General features: G+C 40.3%; 1 protein-coding gene across 1 annotated transcript in view; it reads right to left on the bottom strand.

The window, feature by feature from the left end:
* The window catches only part of PHLPP1 (PH domain and leucine rich repeat protein phosphatase 1), a 191372-nt gene that overhangs the window by 42616 nt on the left and 128727 nt on the right, over nucleotides 1-20029 (bottom strand). The window contains exons 5-7 of the mRNA XM_070747145.1: nucleotides 9062-9208; nucleotides 8287-8517; nucleotides 5759-5961 (exon numbers count right to left, since the gene is read on the bottom strand). Of these exons, the coding sequence (XP_070603246.1) occupies nucleotides 5759-5961; nucleotides 8287-8517; nucleotides 9062-9208 (581 nt within the window). The remainder of the gene's footprint in view (nucleotides 1-5758; nucleotides 5962-8286; nucleotides 8518-9061; nucleotides 9209-20029) is intronic.

Below are 20029 nucleotides of genomic sequence, written 5' to 3'. Positions count from 1 at the left end.
AGGTCTAGGTCTCTCCGGATAATAGCCAGGCAGTGAGGTGGAACCACTCTGGGTCTGGATGAAAGGAGGCCCCCTGCCGCAACATATCCTCCGAAACGGGGAGTCGCCAGGGGTCCTGGACGGACAGCTGTTGGCATTGATTGCCTCTGCTTCCGGGGATGGAAACCTGGAGATGAAGCGAGGGAGCTGGGCATTGGCTTCGGTCGCAAACAGATCCAGCACTGGATGGCCGAACCTGAGGCAGATTTGGTGGAACAGTGCTTGATGGAGATTCCACTCTCCTGGATCTATGGTCGCTCGCGAGAGCCAGTCCGCTTGGACGTTGAGGCTCCCCGAGATGTGATCGGCTAGAAGCGACTGGAGATGTTTCTCCGCCCAAAGGCCTAACTTTAGGGCCTCCCTCATGAGGGCCTTGGATCTTGTGCCTCCCTGTCTGCAAATGTGGCTTTTTGTGGCTATGTTGTCGGTAAGAATCAGAACATGCTGGTTGGAGATGTGAGGTTTGAACTGTTTTAGAGCTAGGGATACAGCTCTTAATTCTAGCCAATTGATGGGCCTGGAGGCTTCCTCCGGTGACCACGTGCCCTGGGCTATTAGACCCTGGGCATGGGCTCCCCAGCCCGATAGGCTGGCATCTGTGGTGACAACAAGCTGGTCTGGGCACCTGAAGGGAGATCCCTTGTCTAGGGCTGGAGAAGTCCACCACTTGAGGGATCTGCGAACTGCCGGTGGAATGGCGATGCGACGAGTCGAGTTGCTGTGCCCCGATCTCTGGAATGGTAACAGAAGCCACTGTAGTTCCCTGGCGTGAAGACGAGCCCAGGGGACAATGCCAATACACGACACCATCTTTCCCAGTAGGGAAGATAGGGTGACAATGGAGGCAGATTGTTGGGATAGAATACGAGAAATAAGATCCAACATGCTGTGTTTTCTCTCAGAAGAGAGGAAAACCTGGGATATCTCAGAATTAATGATAGTTCCCAGATGTAGAATGGAAGTAGATGGCTTAAGGTGGCTCTTTTTGAAATTTATGGAGAAACCATGGTTCTGTAGGACCGACATGGTGGAAGAGAAATCTGCAACCACTCCATTTTTAGAATTTCCATGAATTAAAATGTCATCTAAATAACATAAAATATGAATGGGCGTGGCCCGGATATGTGCCGCCAGGGATCCCAAGAGCTTGGTAAAGACTCTGGGAGCCGAGGAGAGCCCAAATGGCATAGCCCTATACTGAAAATGCCTGCCCTGGAAGGCAAAACGTAGAAATTTTCTATGGCCTTTGGCAATGGGGATATGGAGGTAAGCTTCCGTAAGGTCCAGGGAGACCATAAAATCCCCAGGATGCAGGGCGGCTAAGATGGAAGATAAGGAATGCATTTTAAATTTCCTATATTTAATGAATTGGTTCAAATTCTTTAGGTCTAAGATGGCTCTCCAGCCTCCAGAGGTCTTAGGGACCATGAAGAGGATGGAGTAGAAGCCCAAGCCTCTCTGGAGAGAGGGGACCGGTTGGATAGCTTTAATAGCCAACAAGTGGGAAATAGCTTCCTCCATTCGGATACGAGATGGAGAGGAGCTGGGAGAGGGACAAGAAATAAAACGCTTAGGGGGAGGAGAAATAAACTCTAAACGGAGACCCCTTTCCACAGTATCAATGACCCAGGGGTCCTTACAAGAACGGTGCCAGGAGGTGGAAAACCAGGCCAGGCGACCGCCTATGGGAAAAGAGGAAGATTCACCATCTGGGTTTTTTGGAAGCCCTGGTAGAGGAGGATCCTCTCTGGTAGCGGGAACCTCTGCCCCTGGTGTTTCTAGATTGGGATCGAAACCGAGGGGAATACTGACCTGGATTCCTTTGAAAGGCGAAACCCTGATCCTGTTGACGACCTGTGCGTCGAAAGGACTGCGGTTTAGGGGCCTTCTTGGTGGTAGGTCCTAAGACCTTTTTCTTGTCCGTGGTCTCTGTGAGGAGAGGGTCCAGAAGGTCTCCGAAGAGGAGATTGCGTTTCAGAGGACCCATGGCTAACTGCCACTTCTGCCTTACTCCCGCCTGCCAAGGGCGGAGCCATAGAAGTCTTCTGGCCATTGTGGAGGCCGCTACTGACCTGGCTGCAAATCTGGAAGATTGGAGAGTAGCATCCGCTACGTATTGGGCAGCTGCGAAGATTTTGTTGAAATCTTGTTGGCCTCGTAGATCATCTGGAGGTAGATGTTGTTGGAGCTGACGAAGCCACAAGAGCATAGCTCTGGAGAAGAAAGATGCTGCTGCAGCACTTTTAATGGCCCATGAGTCTGCGAAGAAACCTCTCTTGAGCATTTGCTCAAGACGCTTGTCTTCTGGACGGAGGACCTCCTCTGCTTCGCCAGGCATGGCAGCAGCCGAGTGGAGAGTCTTCACCGGTTCATCTGGCCTGGGACAGGCTAGGAGCTCCTCATAAGAGGGAGAGAGCTTGTAGAGCTTCCTGTCCTTGGAAGTGGGAGTGAAGCCAGAGGTTGGATGGTCCCACTGTTTGAGCAAGGCGTCCTTAAACAATTTGGGCATAGGAATTACCTCATTGTCTTCCTGTTCTCCCATGAAATAAGGAAGATTTTCCTCCGGAGGATCTGTGGAAGGAGTAGCCTGCTTTTCTTGCCCGGCTAGCCCCGTGGATACTCTTGCTTTGAGAAGGAGAGATTTGAAGAGTTGAGATGGAAAGATGGCAGCTGGGGCTGGAATCTTAATTTGAGATTCCTCATTTTCCGACAGACGCTGAAAGGGGTCATCATCCTCTTCTGCTTCCACGTCCTCATTCTCTTCCTGAGAAGAATCTGAGTCCTCCATGACTGGGGCTCTGTAGGAAGGAGAAGAACTCACGGGACGGGAGGAGCGTGGAGGGGGATGAGACAGAGAAGGAACATTGATGGCCGAGAGTTTAGCATCAATGGTTTTAGTCAAAACAGACAAGATAGACTGAAACTCCGGAGGTAAGGAAGAAATATCAGCCGGAAAGTTAGAAGGATCCCTGAAGGCCTGAGAAGGTTCTGGCTGGGAGGAATCTTCAGTAATATCTGGCTCCTCTGGACCTAAGCCCCATAGATTAGATTGGGGTGGATTTAGGTTTGGCTCATCCAGGGATAGCACAGGAACCCCAGAGAGAGGCAGGTTAGAGGCCTCCGGGGGGGTTGGATTCATATGCACTTGGGCCTGCACCTTTAAACGTTTGGCTGATTTATCATGTATTTTTTGCAGGGCTAGGTCCCTTCTCTTCTCAGCCCTGGTGGACTTGGCCAAGGAATGGGCTCCTGAAGAAGAGGAGGAAAAGGCCTGGGGGATATTAGTAGATTCATCATCAGTAGGCCTAACCTCTCTGGGACCTTTGGTAGTGCCTCTCTTGGGAAAAGAAGCCATAGTCTGAACAAATTACAGAAGACAAGGCTTGAGCCAAAGAAAATAGGGGGGAGAAGAATTTAATAGCTTTCCCAAGAGGAGAGGTGACCCTGCTCCTAGGCCCAGGAGCGGCTGCGACTTAGGGGCAATCCGGACGGAACCAAGAGTTTGTGTCCCTAAATGCAGCGTGGCAGGCCTCACTAAACTTAACTTAAGTAAACCAAGGCACACTGGTTGGAGGCCACTTCCGTGGAGAATGGACCTGAGGAAACTCACAGCTACTCCAGGGTCAAGCGGCGGACTGGAAGCACTGATGGATGACCAAGCAGGGCAAACCGAAAGTGCGAAGTTACTGGGTGCGAGGGCCTTCGCGCCAAAAAACCCGCTCCGTTTAATTTGCAATCGGAGGGAACTAAGTCCGGGAGACAAACGAGTCCCACACCGCAGGAGGTAAATAGCCCTTTAATCCTTATATAAACAATGGCTTGCTCGGCAGGACCTCCAGGCTGAGAGGAATAAGATAAAATTCCAGGCCGGCCGCAGCGACAGCACGGAGGGAAAAAAAGCCGCGAATGGCTGCGCCGCCCACTTCTCCCCCAAACTCGAAGCCCGATACGGCTGAGTAGATTTCACTGCCGGCAAGCTTTAGTAATAAAATAATCTTACTGTTTTAGAGAGAAAGGATCGAAGGGAAGGTGTTTTGAGAGGAACGAGCATTCACGCGACCCGCTGGATGCGGGGACTGAGCGAATTCTGGGGAAGGGGCGGATCCAGCAGGCTTTTTTAATACTAGGCTCAGTCCCATCGGATTGGACAGGAGCAACCCACGTGACTGCTGGACCCACTCCTTCAGTACGGAGAAATATATTGAGTGGAGTTGGGCACTGCAGATAGGCAGAAAGAAAATTGCATTCAGATGCAGCCTTTGATTTTGAGCTAAATCCTTTTCCCAGCACCTAGCTCTATTGACAAGTGTTGTTGTTGTTGTTAGTGAAATGGAGGTAAAAGAAAGATAAAACACTAAGATTGTTTCAGATCAACTCAAAAGCCCTCCTTCGCTTCTGAATATATTGCTAACGTGAGAAAGCTCTCTGTGCATGTTGATAAACTCCATGGGGAAAAAGTATAGGGCAGTTAGATATTGCTTTACTAGCTACTAGCAATGGAAACACCTCTCCTTCCATGTATTCAATACAGGAATCCTCTGAACCTGTCAGTCTTATTATTAGGCAGGCCAGATAGGAGACAGATTTTATGGTCAGAATACATTAACAGGCTTTTGCCAGTAAAAGCACAATTCTCCCCCTTTACAACTTAGGAAACTAGGGAGGGTCTCTTCTGGACCTCTTGTCCCACTTATTATCCAGTTGGAGCTATACATCTGACTATTTGTCCAGAGCCTTTCCAAGCACTATTACATAAGCCTTTTCAAAGAAGCTTAAAAGGCTAGTGAAAGAAATAGATTACTTTCAAAAAATGGAAAAAGAGAACAAGAAAGTGGAAATGGACACCTGAGCAAACATCCCACAAAGTGTCTAACAATATGAATCTGTGGTATCAATATAAATGGAACATAGGGAAATATTAAGGACTCTAATGAGAAAGAATTGATAATGTACCCTCTCAACCCCTAAGCCCAACCCAACCTAATCTGTAGATTAGAATATTATTATTCAGTGGAATAGGTAGTCCTTGATTTATGATCATGTCTTTAACATATCTTGAATTGCAAAACTCACAACATGTCCTTGAAGTTACGATCACTATAGCATCCCTGCAATCACATCATCTCAATTTAGGAACTTGGCAACCAGCTTAAGATATACAATATTTGGAGCATCTATGGTCATGTGATTATTTTGTGACCTTCCCAGCTGGTTTCTGACAACCAAAGTCAATTGGGGAATCTGGATTTGCTTATGTGATTCACTTAACGTTAGCAGTGATTTGCTTAATGACATGGGGAAAATGGTAGTAAAATTGGGTCTGGTCACATGATAATATAATTAATAACCACATTAGTTAGTGACCAAAATTCCAGTTCTGATTGTGGTCATAAGTTAAGGACTACTTATATAAAATTGATATAGCTTTCTTGACCGGTCACTTTATTTTATCTCACAAAGAATATACAGACTTGTGAGACACTGTGGGAGATTTGAAACTTGCATTTAAAGCCCAAGGATTTCCATTTTACAACACTCTAAAAGAGCATGTAAGCACCACTCTACAAGCTTGCAAAATTCTGCTGCTGAATGTTTTATGTAAAACCAGATGGTTATGGACTGGATTCATCCACAACTTAATATTGCAAATAAATCCAGTGCAAGAAGAAAAGGCTAGGAATATGAATTCCTATTTGAACTATCTTCAAAGTAAACATACCATTTGAAGAGACATAAAGAGCTTTAAGTAAGCATCCACTGATTTTCAGGGTTACCAGTTGGTTTCTTTCACAGTGCAGTATTTCAATATTACTGAAGATGGTTGCATCTAACACTCCAAGCTTATTATCACGAAGATCGAGCTGGGTCACATGTTGGAGGAAGTCAATCTCATCTCCCTTCAATCTTGTAATCATATTTAACCTGGGATAGAAATGAGGAGGGGAAAAATAAGTTAGGATCAGTTATTTAGTTTCCTTTTTTAAGAAGGCTGGAAAACAAAATTTTATTAGTTCCAAGCATCCTTGGCCAAAAAGACCATGTTTATTTTTTTCTAGCTATATTTGCCTTTTTCTGAAAAGTTTGCACTAATTTGTGGGAATGCCTTCTTGTTTCATATTCAATACCCAATTATTTTTAATACCATCCAAGTCAGATGCCCTCCCCAATTATCCATTGCTCACCTTAATGTTCCCAGGCAACTTACAAGTCTCTCAAATGAATTTTTAGTGTTTATCATTTTTGGGGTCATAACAATTTTAAATTGTTTTAAATTTTTAGTGTTTATCATTTTTGGGGTCATAACAATTTTAAAGTTAAGTGATGGCTTCCTTCTTTTTTTTCCCCCTTTTCACTAAACAGAGTGATGGCTTCCTAACTTGTCTCAATACAAAAATATGTGGAATCTATTATCTATCTATTAAACATTAGTGGCAGATGAAGACACATTAATGAAGTTTTGATGATTCAATAGGGATTATCCATATTCACAACAAAGTTAGGCTGACTGACATCAAATTTAGGAATTTCATCAGAAAATGCCAATATATATAGAACTTAAAACATTATAAATTCCTTTGAAGTAAACAATGGCAAAGAGAATGAATAACATGAGGCTCTTCAAGTATTCAAGTTTTCTACTGTTGGCAAAGCATTATTATACAGTTTTGTGGGAAAGGAAGTATACCCTCTTTGAGTTATCTAAATTTATGTATTAGCACATGATAAAAATCATTTGGTCCTAAGCATGGTCTTTTTTTCTTTTGTAAAATAAATGATGACAGTGTAATGTGTCGTGTTGTTGTTCATCTGAGGTTGTATTTATTTACTTTTAAGAATTGTTAAACACCAGATGATTTTTACTATGTCCTGATACATAAAACCATAGAACTCAAAGAACATGTACTTTCTTTTTCACATGACTCTATGTATACAGTGACAATTCAAAGCTCATTACTGAAAGAGTAGGACAGATTTTGCACCAAACCAGTTCATACTAAACTCCAAATAAACAAGAAAAAGAGAACTTGTGACTTTTTACATAAATAAAAATTATATGCAGAAAGCCATCAAATTGGCCACGTGAAATTTCTCTGAATTTTAATTCTCAGGGCTAAACAGAAGAGATGGATGATTAAATTGCCTAATCAAAACACTGCTTTGGGATAAAAAGAAAAGTTATTAAAAAATAAGAAAATAATTGTATCATATTAAAAAAATATTGCACTTTTTTCTAAAATGTAGCACATATCTTCTTTGTGAAATCTATATCCACTAGTAAAGAGGAGTTAATGGTGTTTTAAGAAGCAGGTTATTCCTGCAAACAGAAAAACAAATGGAAGCACTTCAGCAAAAATTGTGGAAATAAAATGGTACAGTCCAATCTTATTGACAAATTTTGTGCAAATTTATTATAACTCCAATATATATAATTATATCAAGTTCAAAACTACCACTGTGTATGCATCCAATCCCTCAAAATTAAATTAGAATAATATAACAGGAAAGAGGTCTTACACAAATATAGATAAGGGAGAACTGCCTGGTCTATTATCATATCTATGTCCTGAAAAGCTTGTAAAGTTCTGAGTTTCTGATGCTCTACAAATATCCACTAAACACATTTAAAAGCTAATAAAGAGCTGCATATTAATAATAATTACATATAACAATAATATGAAATAATATTTTAACAATGGACTACATTAGACTTTTCTCATATTTGCCAAAGTTTTCAACCATCTTTCTAATTGTCTCTAAGTCAGAGGTCAAAATGAATTCCTAAGCCCATTTGGAAGTCAAAGAAAAGGTAAGGCAGTCTAAAAGCCTTGGCTAGTAATCAGAATTTCCACAGACCAATTAATCATGACAAATCTGCCATCAAAGGAAAGGAAAAAATTAATATCTAACTGAATTTGAAAAGTAAATATTTCTGCTTAATACATTTCCCAATTGAAAGCACAGACCATTTAATAACAGCAAGCAATAATCGTGCCATAAAGTGATGAATTGTGTAAAAAATCAGCTGGAAACGCAACCATGTGAATAAAAAAGCAAGGAAATGAACAAGTTAATTGGCGAGAAATACTCTGAAAAGTTTAGTCATGTTTGAAAGTATACACTAATCGCAACTAGTACCTTGAAAAAAATGTTTTTTTACAAAAGATAAATCCATCTTGGTTTGACATCATCTGTTAAAATAGTCATTTAACACCGATACATATCTTTTTTTCTCAGATGATAACATACCTTAGATCGATATGTTTTATGTGCGTCATTTTCTTTAGTATTGGCAAACTTAGTGACTCCATACAATTCCCAGACAAGCAGAATTTGTCCATGGCAGTTAGTTTCTCCAGAACATCAGGAATGTCACGGAATTCATTGAAAGAGAGGCCTAAATAATTAATCTGATGCATCCTTTCCAACTCATCTGGAAGGCTCTTGAGGAAGTTCCCATCCAACAAGAAGGTCTGTAAACTTTTGAAAAAGAGGTACAAGAAAATAAAAATAAAAATCACTTGTGAAAACTTTACATCATTAATCACTCATTTACGTCATGATTCAGATTGCTTTCAAATATCAGGCTCAAGATGAAGGTCTAGATCATGGGAGTCAAAACTGTGTCATGTGACATGTGATGTATCACGTTTTTTGCCTTTGCGGAACCAGGGTGGGCGTGGCCTGTGTGTGACACATCTGGCCCAGAGGTCGCCAGTTTAACATCCCTGGTCTAGATCAAGGATCTCCACTCCAGATTGGACAGGTTGCAGAGCTGGAAGGAAAGGTGATCACCCTCATTCAATAGGATCCATTCCAGATATTCCTGCTCTTCAACTAAGCTCCCAATCAGTTTTTACATTCTCTCTAGAGCGGTCCTCTTTATGGGAGGAACCCACTAACCATTTTGTTGGCACAGGCCATACCATTTTCTCCACAACTAAAAAAAAGTTTGACAATCCAATGAGGGAAACTGCCATGCCTGAGATTCAAACCGCTTTCACCATCTTCGGTATAGACCTACTTGTTCATATCTCCAACAGCTGCTGGTACACTTCTGAGTGCATTGCAGGACAAATTGAGCTCAGTTAAGGTTAAAATGCTGCACACTGCCAAAGGGAAATCCCCTAAGTGATTGTTGGAAAGGTTTAAGCTCCTCATCTTAGTGAATCTAGAATAGAGAGGAAAAACCAGAAAAGGCATAACAGATTAATAAAAGTAGCATCATAGGAGAAACTTATAATTTTGAATAGCTTAATACAGTTGAAACATCAGCCAACTAAATTTCTCTCAGTACTACCAAAGAGGCTAGTTGTTGGCTCTTTATTGATCTCTTATCACATATAAAAGCTGTAGGCTTAAATGAAAAAAGATATATGCAGATGTTAACTTTATACCAAGTAAGGCAGCAGTGATCAAAATGCATAATGCTCAAGGGTGTACTAAAAGTCCCAGAACTATCCCAATAAAACCTATATCCTATTTTAAGATAGCAAATACAGAATTCTTAGAGTCAGTTATGTAGAAGCTTACCTTGCATAGATATACTTGGAGGTCAATAAAGATTAAAGAGCACTCAAAAACTCTGGTCATCACGCACTTGGAACTATTGCACTCTACATGGGCATAACTTTGAAGAGTATGCAGAAACTACAGCTGACACGGTATATAGCTGCACAATCAGTTCTTGGGGCCCCTACACCACTCTTCTGCAAGCTGCACAGGTTGCACTTTGCTTCCAAGTCCAGTTCAAAATGTTGGTTCTTACCTTAAAGCCCTTCATAGTATGAGTCCAAATTTATTTGTTTGTTTGTTTGTTTGTTTATTCGACTTCTATGCCACCCAATCCCGAAGGACTCAGGGCGTTATCTAAGGAACCATCTCACCCCAATGGGATTAGTGCACCCAATGCACGCATGGGCAGAAGAGACCTGCTGAGGACTTTGTTGGTCAAGTAATTCTGGTAGTGAGTGGAATGGGATAGGAGGAAAGTCTTTTCGGCTATATGTCCCAGGCCCCAAAACATCATGCCCCTTGAGATGAGATTTGTAACCACATCCTCTTTTGACCTTCCAAAAGAGTCTGAAGACTTTGTTCTTCCAACTAGCCCAAATCCAATGGGGGCATGTCATTCCGGACATTGTTAATGGACTAAAACAATATCTCCTCCTCATATACATCTTGCCCCCTTTTTTCCCATCTTTGTGAATTTTAAATTTAGTGTTACTATTTATTGTGTTAATGTTTTATATAGGTTTATTTTTACTTATTATAAGCTGTCTAGAGTCACCTTTAGGCAAAATGGATAGCATGTTTAATAAATAAACATAAACATAATAGCAGTAGTATCAGAGTTACAAAATTGGTCAAATTGGAAACTTATTACTATGAAAAACAAATTTTAATGCAATGGGGGAATATTTAAACAATGAATTAAAGGGGAGGGATAAAATGGCAGGAGCGAGCACCCAGTGGACTCTATTAAAAAAGGCGATCTTAAAAGCCACTGGACTGTATGTAAGGCAAATAACTAAAGGTAAAAGGAAGAAGAAACCGCTATGGTTTAGCAATGATGTAAGGGCTATAGTCAATGAAAAAAAGGCTGCCTATAGGAGGTATAAAGAATCTGGAAGTATAGCTGGTAGAGAGGTGTATAAAATGAGACAGAAGGAGGCGAAACAGATAATATATGCTGCTAGAGGCTCAAAAGAGGAAGAAATTGCCAAATCTGTAAAGAAGGGAGATAAAACCTTCTCCAGATATATTAGCGATAGGAAGAAGAAAAACTGCAGCATCACGAAGCTTAGTACCGGGAATAATACATGCATTGATGGGGATAAGGAGATCGCTGACCATTTCAATACCTACTTCTGTTCAGTTTTCTCAAAAGACACCTTACAATATAATTCTATAGATGGATGTAGCATTGCTTCCAGTTGTACGGATTCAGCTCCAGTGATCTTAGAAGCCGATGTCTTAGAAGAACTTGGACGATTAAAGATAAATAAGGCAATGGGTCCAGATGGCATCCACCCCAGAATTCTTAAAGAACTCAGATTTGTCATTGTTACCCCCCTGACTGATTTGTTTAACCAATCCCTGTTAACAGATGTTCCTGAGGATTGGAGAATGGCCAGTGTTGTACCTATCCACAAGAAGGGCAGTAGAGAAGAAGCTGGTAACTACAGGCCAGTTAGCTTGACATCAGTTATAGTTAAAATGATGGAGGCTCTACTCAAAAAGAGGATAAATCAGCACCTAAAAAACAATAACTTATTGGACCCAAATCAGCATGGCTGTACTGAAGGCAAATCATGTCAGACTAATCTCATTGATTTCTTTGTAAAATAATGCACTTGGGGAAAAGGAATCCTCAGTCTGAGTATTGTATTGGCAGTTCTGTGTTAGCAAAAACTTCAGAAGAGAAGGATTTAGGGGTAGTGATTTCTGACAGTCTCAAAATGGGTGAGCAGTGTGGTTGGGCGGTAGGAAAAGCAAGTAGGATGCTTGGCTGCATAGCTAGAGGTATAACAAGCAGGAAGAGGGAGATTGTGATCCCGCTATATAGAGCGCTGGTGAGACCACATTTGGAATACTGTGTTCAGTTCTGGAGACCTCACCTACAAAAAGATATTGACAAAATTGAACGGGGCCAAAGACGGGCTACAAGAATGGTGGAAGGTCTTAAGCATAAAACGTATCAGGAAAGACTTAATGAACTCAATCTGTATAGTCTGGAGGACAGAAGGAAAAGGGAGGACATGATCGAAACATGTAAATATGTCAAAGGGTTAAATAAGGTTCAGGAGGGAAGTGTTTTTAATAGGAAAGTGAACACAAGAACAAGGGGACACAATCTGAAGTTAGTTGGGGAAAAAGATCAAAAGCAACATGAGAAAATATTATTTTACTGAACAAGTAGTAGATCCTTGGAACAAACTTCCAGCAGACGTGGTTGGTAAATCCACAGTAACTGAATTTAAACATGCCTGGGATAAACATATATCCATCCTAAGATAAAATACAAAAAATAGTATAAGGGCAGACTAGATGGATCATGAGGTCTTTTTCTGCCGTCAGTCTTCTATGTTTCTATGTTTCTATTCGTTGAACAGATGGATTTGGCATTTTTACCCATCTATTGAGTCCTGGAATAGTTTTGGTTTTAAAGGTAACACCGCAGGTTGTAAGCTGTTCCAGGTAAAGCTGCCATGGTTGCAATCTGTCAGATGTTTAGATTGGATTTGGCATTAGATAGTTCTCAACTTACAATCACAATCTGGGCCAGAACTTCCATTGCTAAGTGATGCAATTATGTGATCATTTAGCTGACTAGTTTTGCTGATGTCATTAAGTAAATTACTGCAATCAAGTGAATCCCATAGTTGTTAAGTGAATCTGGTTCTCCCCATTGATTTTGCTTGTTGGATGCTTCCTGGAGAAAGTTGCAAATGATGATCACATGACCCTAAGGCTCTTAAAAAGTTTAGATACCTTCTGATTGCCAGGTGCCTGAATTTTGATCACATGATTATGGGGATACTGCGACAGAGCAGATTAAGATGTAACTGCCCACTCTAATCACTATTACTAATTCAGTTACAAAAAATAGTGTACAATTCTTCCCCACCCCCACTCCACGTTTTCTTCTGAAACTATGGGACAAAAATTATATTTGATTTATAAACAAAAAATCCAAGGAACTGTTGCTACTCTATGGTTGTCTGAGCACCTCAAGATAGGATTGGGAGCATATTATGAATTTACACATTGCCTAGATTCCCTCACCCCAACAACTGCCTAAATTACAAGTATTAAATGAATTAAACATTCTTTGGGCAAAAAGCATATTGCCTGGCTCATCAGAAACATACTGCAAGCTTCATTAAAATGAGAAACTCATCATTAAGTTTTCAATTAGTAGCACTCATTAAAAAACAGTTTCTTAGTGAGAAGTTTTCTACAAGTTAATTTCATAATGTTTTAAAAACCTCTCCTTCAAACCTACCCAAGGAGAAATAATCCTTTTAATCCTTCTCAAACATTTGCGAACCTCAAACTTGCGACAGCTTCCTAAGAAGGACTCAATTTCAAGTAAAAGTGGAACAGGGAAGAGGCTATGAAGAGATTACCCAAGAAAGCTAGAGGATAACCAAGTTACCAGGCCTGTTTCTGTAACCATGTTACCCTCAGGGATTGTGAGGTGTGTCCCTGAGATAAATGACTCAATGAAATGGTTAAAGGGCCCAACTGTACCAGGTTCATTTTGAGAGAGGTTCAAAGTTCACAGCAAGGTTTTTCTTTCATTAAATCTTACATGACGGGGGAATTAATACATATATGCAGCGAACAACTGCATCATCAAGAACACTTTGAAAAATCAGCCATCTGAGGGGGCTCTATCAAAGTTAGCATCCTTTCTTCCCAATTTGAGCCCTTTTTTGTCGCAGAAAACTAGGGCAAATATAAAAGGAATAGAGTTCAATGATAATGTTTAGGAAAATCCTATAGGGAAAAACCTCTCAAGAGGCCAGACGGGTCAGAGAAATACAATCTTTCTAGCACTCAGGAGAATCTTAGAAAATCACAACTTCAAAATAGTTTTCATTTGGATACAGCTAGTAATCAAACAAGAAAGAACAAATTATAATAAAGGGTTTAAAAAAAAAGCTTATTTGTAATAACAAAAGGCCTGTTTTTTTGTTGGCAGAGTGCTGCTGGAGGTCAGGAATGTCTAAACTGGGTCACACAAGGCCTCTGTGCAGCCTGTTTTGACTGCATGAGGCAGTGGAGGCCAAAAATGGGCCAGAGGATCTATTTTGGCTGGCATAGGCACTGTGGACTGGCCCTTTTATATTTCCAGGCTGGCCAAATTTAAGCACCCCACATGCCGGATGTGTGCCGTGGGCTTTGAGTTTGACATCCCTGCCCTAACTGCTACTCCAAAGTGGCTCCCTATATATACCCAAACCATTAAGTCAAAAATTCAATGTCCTTCACTGAAGCATTATCTGATTCCAAAGGAATGGAATTAAGGAGATTTCTCTACCCTCATACATTACTAGTGTTTTCATGTTACATGCTATGCTTATTCAGAAAAAAAAAATCTAGCATTCTAAAAATCTAACATTCTTGACCACCTTCCTGCATTTGCCATCTTTCTAAATAGATTTCGCAATAGCAGAATTTGATGAACCAAGACAAAAGCTAAGTTCGATTCAATAGCTGGGAAATCTAAAGGAAGAAATAGTATGGTAAATCCTGTGAAGCAAGACATTGACTGGGCAGTTGTGAGCAATTCCTAGTAGAAGAAAATATGAGAGCTATTCTGAAGAGTCTACATAAATACATAAAGAGCTTTCTAAAATGCTGAGGGGGAAAAAGGGAAATGTGTAAGAAAAGACCTGGGGGTAAATAACCAAGGTACATGGTAAAAAGTGTAAGTACTCAGTCTCAAAATAACTAAAATAACTGAATTTATACATGGTATGCTTGTGTGTGTGTATGTTAGTATAGGTTTTTTTTAAACTTTTAATATTTTAATTAATTGGATTATGTATTGGATTGTTTTTTCACTTGTTGTGAGCCGCCCCGAGTCTTCGGAGAGGGGCGGCATACAAATCCAAATAATAAATAAATAATAAATAAATAAAATGCAGAATAAGCTGAATTAAACAGCTTTTCAGGTTCCCCATGACAATATCTTATATTATATAACCTCAGCAATATCTCATAAACGTACACATTTTATAAGAAATTTAATAAAAATTTACACATTTATAAAATGCTACATATTCAAGCATTTCCTAGGTTTGCTAAATATAGCCTTCCTGGGTGCAAAGTCTAAAGAAAGAGGTAGGCATTGCTCTGAATATCAATCAGAATATAGCATCAAAGTAACTGGAGAATTAGAAAGGGCAGCTTTCTTCACAGCAGGCGCCAATATTAGTACAATTTAGGACTAATTTATTTTATTTATTTTTATTTTATTTTATTTGACTTCTATGCTGCCCAATCCTGAAGGACTCATCCTTGATCATATTGCTTAGGGGGGGAAATTAAGGATTCCCTGTCTAGTAATCTTCATTTCTTGGCCAAGGCAACCAGCACCGTCCAAAGACATTGTCTGTGGTCATGTGGCCAGCATGGCTGTTCGCCAAAGATGCACGGAACACTGTTACCTTCCCACTGAAGTGATACTTATTAATCTACTTACATATGCATGCTTTCAAACTGCTAAGTGGGCAGGAGCTGGGACAGAAACAGGAGCTCACTCTGTTGCATGGTGTTTGGGTCTCAGTACTTGAGCTGTCAGCTTTCCTCTTGAAAAGCTCAATGTCTTTAACCATTGAACCATGGTAGCCCCTTTAAAAAATATGGAACATACTGCATCTCTATGCTTGAAATCTACCTAGCAGCCAAGAGCTATTTTCCTATTGGCTGTCCATTGACAGCTCAGCTGGCGGGAAAATTACAGCCTCGCTACTGGCTACCAGTTTTGACAGCTACCGTATAAATAGCAGCCTGACAGATTTCACAAATTTGCATGTCATCCCTGCTTAGGAAGTTGCTAAATTGGAGAATAAAAGGATTTGGGTAGTGGAGTATCATGAACACTCTGAATAAACTTGACAAAGACTAGTTTATCCTATTCAAGTGCTATCCACATTTGTTGGGACTATAAATACTAGAATTCCCAACCATTTTGTGCAATATATCTTGTTTCAACATGATACTAGATTGGGGAAGGCTGCAGTACATTGATAAAGAGATAACTGAGTCACGGGTAAGATGTGGTATTTTTTTGACATTTTAAAAGACTATTCTTAGGCAGCTGTCAAAGAAAACAATCAGAGAAGAAGCAATTAAAGATAATCCTGCACCTAGTGAAAGATGTGAGATTTACTGAATTGACAGAAAACAGTGACCAGTGTCATCAAAATAGAGACTAGAATGTTGAAAAGGTAAACATCGAGATTTGTTTTCCACCCTTCACGTAATACAGAACTTAAAGGTCATTAAATGACATTGAGACACAGAAGAGCTAGGATAGACAAATGATAATATTTTATAAGACTTCAGTTCTGAAATATTTCTAGTATAAAATAATAACATCCAATGTTAATAGCAATAAAACGGATTGGGGGTCACCTGGAAAACTGTCATATCTTACTAGAATCTCTAATGTATAATATTTACTGGGAATACGAGTGAGAGGGTGTTATTGCACTATGCTTGCAAGTTTCCCCTGTAAATCTAATTACCAATGTGGGAAAAGAAAATTTTGGACCACAAGTCTTTGCTGTGTTCTTTCCAAAGGATTAAAGGCGAGTGTGATATCCAATAATTTCACCAAAATATTCAGTGCATCCCATACAGATTAAGATCCATATAAATTAGAAGTTTTGTCCCAAATGTTTTGTATGTATATTTTTCTGTGTCTGCGTCCTCACTCTTTTACATTGAAATTTCAAAAAAAGACAGTTTTAAACTCCTCAGGATAGTTTATTGCAATGCTTCACTTTAACATGTTATTTTCCTTATCGCAGCAGGTTTAGGGTTACTAAAAGATAAAGCTCAAGGAATATAATATACTGCGACAACAAAAGCCTAATTGCTTTCTTTTTGAAGCAGACAAATCACCACAGATGAGAGATGAAAGCAGGACTCCATCCAAAGTGCAAGTGTTTTCTCTCTAGACAACAGAAGCTTTGTACTCATGACAAGAACAGTCTTACAATAAGAAAGGAGAGTGGTTGGATACAGGAGGCATTGTATTTATGTAAGTAAAATGAAAGAGCACAGCAAGGATTATTTTATTATTCAGCTGCAAAAAAAGATTTCCCTGACCCGACATACGCAACCTCTAAATGCAGGACATTGACAGAACAACGATTTGTGGCTATATCCAGCCAAGTTGCTCTACTGAGTTTAGGTCTAAAGCCAAGCCACCAATCAGCTGAGCTCTCATTTATTGTGCACTAGTAAGTGTGTTCCCTAAACAGAGAAGTTGTCCTTTTATGTGCACACAGTACAAAAGCTCCCTACCCCTTTGTCAGTATACCTTCCTACTGTGTTGTAGCAATTCAAAAGCACTGTTTCAATGTAGCGCAATTTTCAGTTTTTTTAGTCCAAACCGGCCGCTGTAAATCAGGAAAGCTATAGTAGTTAAAACATTTTGGGCCCGAAGAATTTTCATTAGAAAGCTGAGGTAATTGTTCCTTCCACAAAGCATACACGCTACCACTATGAGCATGGGGCACATGCATGCATTGACACACACAAAGGATAGCTTTGTGGTTGAAATCTTTTAACGCTCGATATAGTCACACAATGCAAGAGATGGAAATACATTCAATCCAGTCTCTGTCCAAGGAAGAATTTGTTAAATAATAATTTTTGGAACATTATACCGTAATTAGAAAGAAAAGAATCAATACAAAGAAAAAGAAAGGAACAAAGAAAAAATAGAAAGTGCAAAAAAATTCATATTTATATTTATTTACAAGGCCGAAATAGCGCTATCCTAGTCTCCCTTAATTTTAAATATTCAGCAAAAATATGTGGTGTGTGTGTGTGTGTGTGTATAGATTGTTCTGAGTTCGGGTTTTACCCCGTATAATATTTTGAATAAATATTACAAAATATTACACGGGGTAAAACCCAAACTCAGAACAACCTACATACATATACCCGTGAAAATTTACGAAAACAAACATATATATACATATAAAAGATATATAAAAATGTCTTCCCTCTTTATAACAAGTATAGATAGTTCTCACCTTACAACAGTTCATTTAATGACTGTTCAAAATTACAATGGCATTGAAAAAGGTGATTTATTACCAGTTGTCATATTTAGGCCCCTTGCAGCATCCCATGATCATGTGTTCAAAATTCAGAAATTTGCCAACTGACTCATATTTATGACCACTGCCATGTCCAGGCATCATGTGATCACCTTTCACAATTTTCTGGCAGGTAAAATCAATGGGAAAGCCAAATTCACTCAACAACCATATTACTAATTTAACAACTGCAGTGATTCCCTTAACTACTGTGATAAGAAAGGATGTAAAATGGGGCAAAATTCACATTAACAAATGTGTCACTCAGCAACAAACGTTTTGGGCTCAGTTGTGGTCATAAGTCAGAGACTACCTATATTTATAACCTTCTCTTAAAATATAACACCCTACAAAGAAGTCTTGGCTTTGGTTTATACTACAACTGACTATTGTGCCTGTGTGTGGATTAACTGTGCGCACATCCAAAAGATGGATTTCTGCCAGACAATATGTATAATCTCTGGCAGATTGCATCCAGATCCTGTAAACTGATTAACAATTTTTAATAATTTCATACTGTCCCATATTAAAAGACAACAAGCTCTCATTCGACTACGGCCAAGGGATGCTGAACAATAAGGCCCTCCTTATTCACTAGGTCAATGTACAGTCTATCCCAAGATTGAAATCCTGTAGGCCAGCAGAGAAACAGCTATTCACTTAGAATTTACCTAATTTAACCCTAAGAATGCCTGGAGAGAGGAATGGTCCAAGGTACCTTCTTGTGGCCTGACTATCAAATCACCTGATTTTGCCTCAGTTCTGTATCAGTGGAGCTGGAAAAACTCCACTTGTTGTAATTGTGGTGCTGACATGCAAACTACTAAACATGTTGTGCAAGATTGTGCACAACTTGTATTCTCTGGTTCCTAGAAGATTTGCAAGAAGCAAGGCCAAAGGTGATTTCCTGGATAGCTGAATTGGTGATTCAGTTATGAGGCCACTGCCATACCCTCATAAAAGTTTTGTATATAATATGTGGATTGTGTGTACATGTTTAGTTCTCCTCTGTCATGTTCTCACACTAAATAAATAATATTAAATAATTACTTCAAATGTTCAAATGTTCAAAATTACATTTTATATATTATTAAATATTCAAAACAATAACATTTTTCACAGGAAGTATTCTTACAATCAGTTTCAAAATCTTATTTCAAATCCAGCTGGACTTTTAATCCATTTGTAACTTCCCCAAATCATCATTCCAATCACCCTTATGCTGCTTATTCCAAAAAAGAGAATATTCTAACTCCTTAAACTTGTATTAAACTTCTTTCATTAGGGAATCAAAAGTTCTGAGAAAGTATCTCCACTCCAGGCTCAAAGATGAAGCTTCTAATAGTTTTCTAGACTTTTGCACACATATAATAAAGAAGTACTGGAAGGAGCCCAACGAAGCTCAGGCTATCAATCATTCTAGACAGCATCGGGCCACCATTCCCGGCACTACAGGAATGGGCCAGGAGTGTGTACATGTGCCCAATGTAGGATTTGGCTTCTGCACATGCGCAAAAGCCAAATCTCACACGAGGATGCACACGTGCAAGATTTCTGGGCTTATTTTGCTTCTGCACACGCTCTGCTCGAGGCAGGTTCCCACAAGTGACTCCTCCACCTCGCAGTTGCCTGTTGTGCCGTGAGTGGCCCGCCGGGCCCTTACCTTGCTCTTGCATAATCTCCTGCAGGTCAATGGGCCATGGTGTGGGGAGCAGGCTGGGTGGCCCCGAGCTCTGGCCGCATGGCCTGCTCTGTGCTTTCCCACGCCTTAGGCATTTCTCAACTTGCTTGGGGCACCATTGCCACGTGCGCCAAGAGATGCCTACGGTGCAGGAGAGCAGACAGCAAGCCAGGCGGCCAGAGTTCGGGCAGGCTGCTATTGCTGGTGGCCCCAGTTGCCGTTCTAGGCGCTGCGGTGAGCGTATGTGCAGCAGCTGAAATCTCATGTGGACATCCTGCCGGCAGCAAGATTTGTGCAAAAATTGCCAGCATGCACAGAAGCAAAAAAGCAAAAAAAGGTAATTTTTACCGGAATCGCGCTGGTTCCGCATGCACGGTGCGTACACGTCCAGTGGTAATGGAGCTGCACTATGTGCTCCATTTCCTCTACTGGAACGGCATTCCCACCATTGCAGGGCCTG

Source organism: Erythrolamprus reginae, chromosome 3 (assembly GCF_031021105.1).
Source record: "Erythrolamprus reginae isolate rEryReg1 chromosome 3, rEryReg1.hap1, whole genome shotgun sequence".
NCBI classification, from domain to species: domain Eukaryota; kingdom Metazoa; phylum Chordata; class Lepidosauria; order Squamata; family Dipsadidae; genus Erythrolamprus; species Erythrolamprus reginae.
The sequence above is the reverse complement of the archived record's forward strand: the minus strand, read 5'-3'. Positions and strand labels throughout refer to the sequence as shown.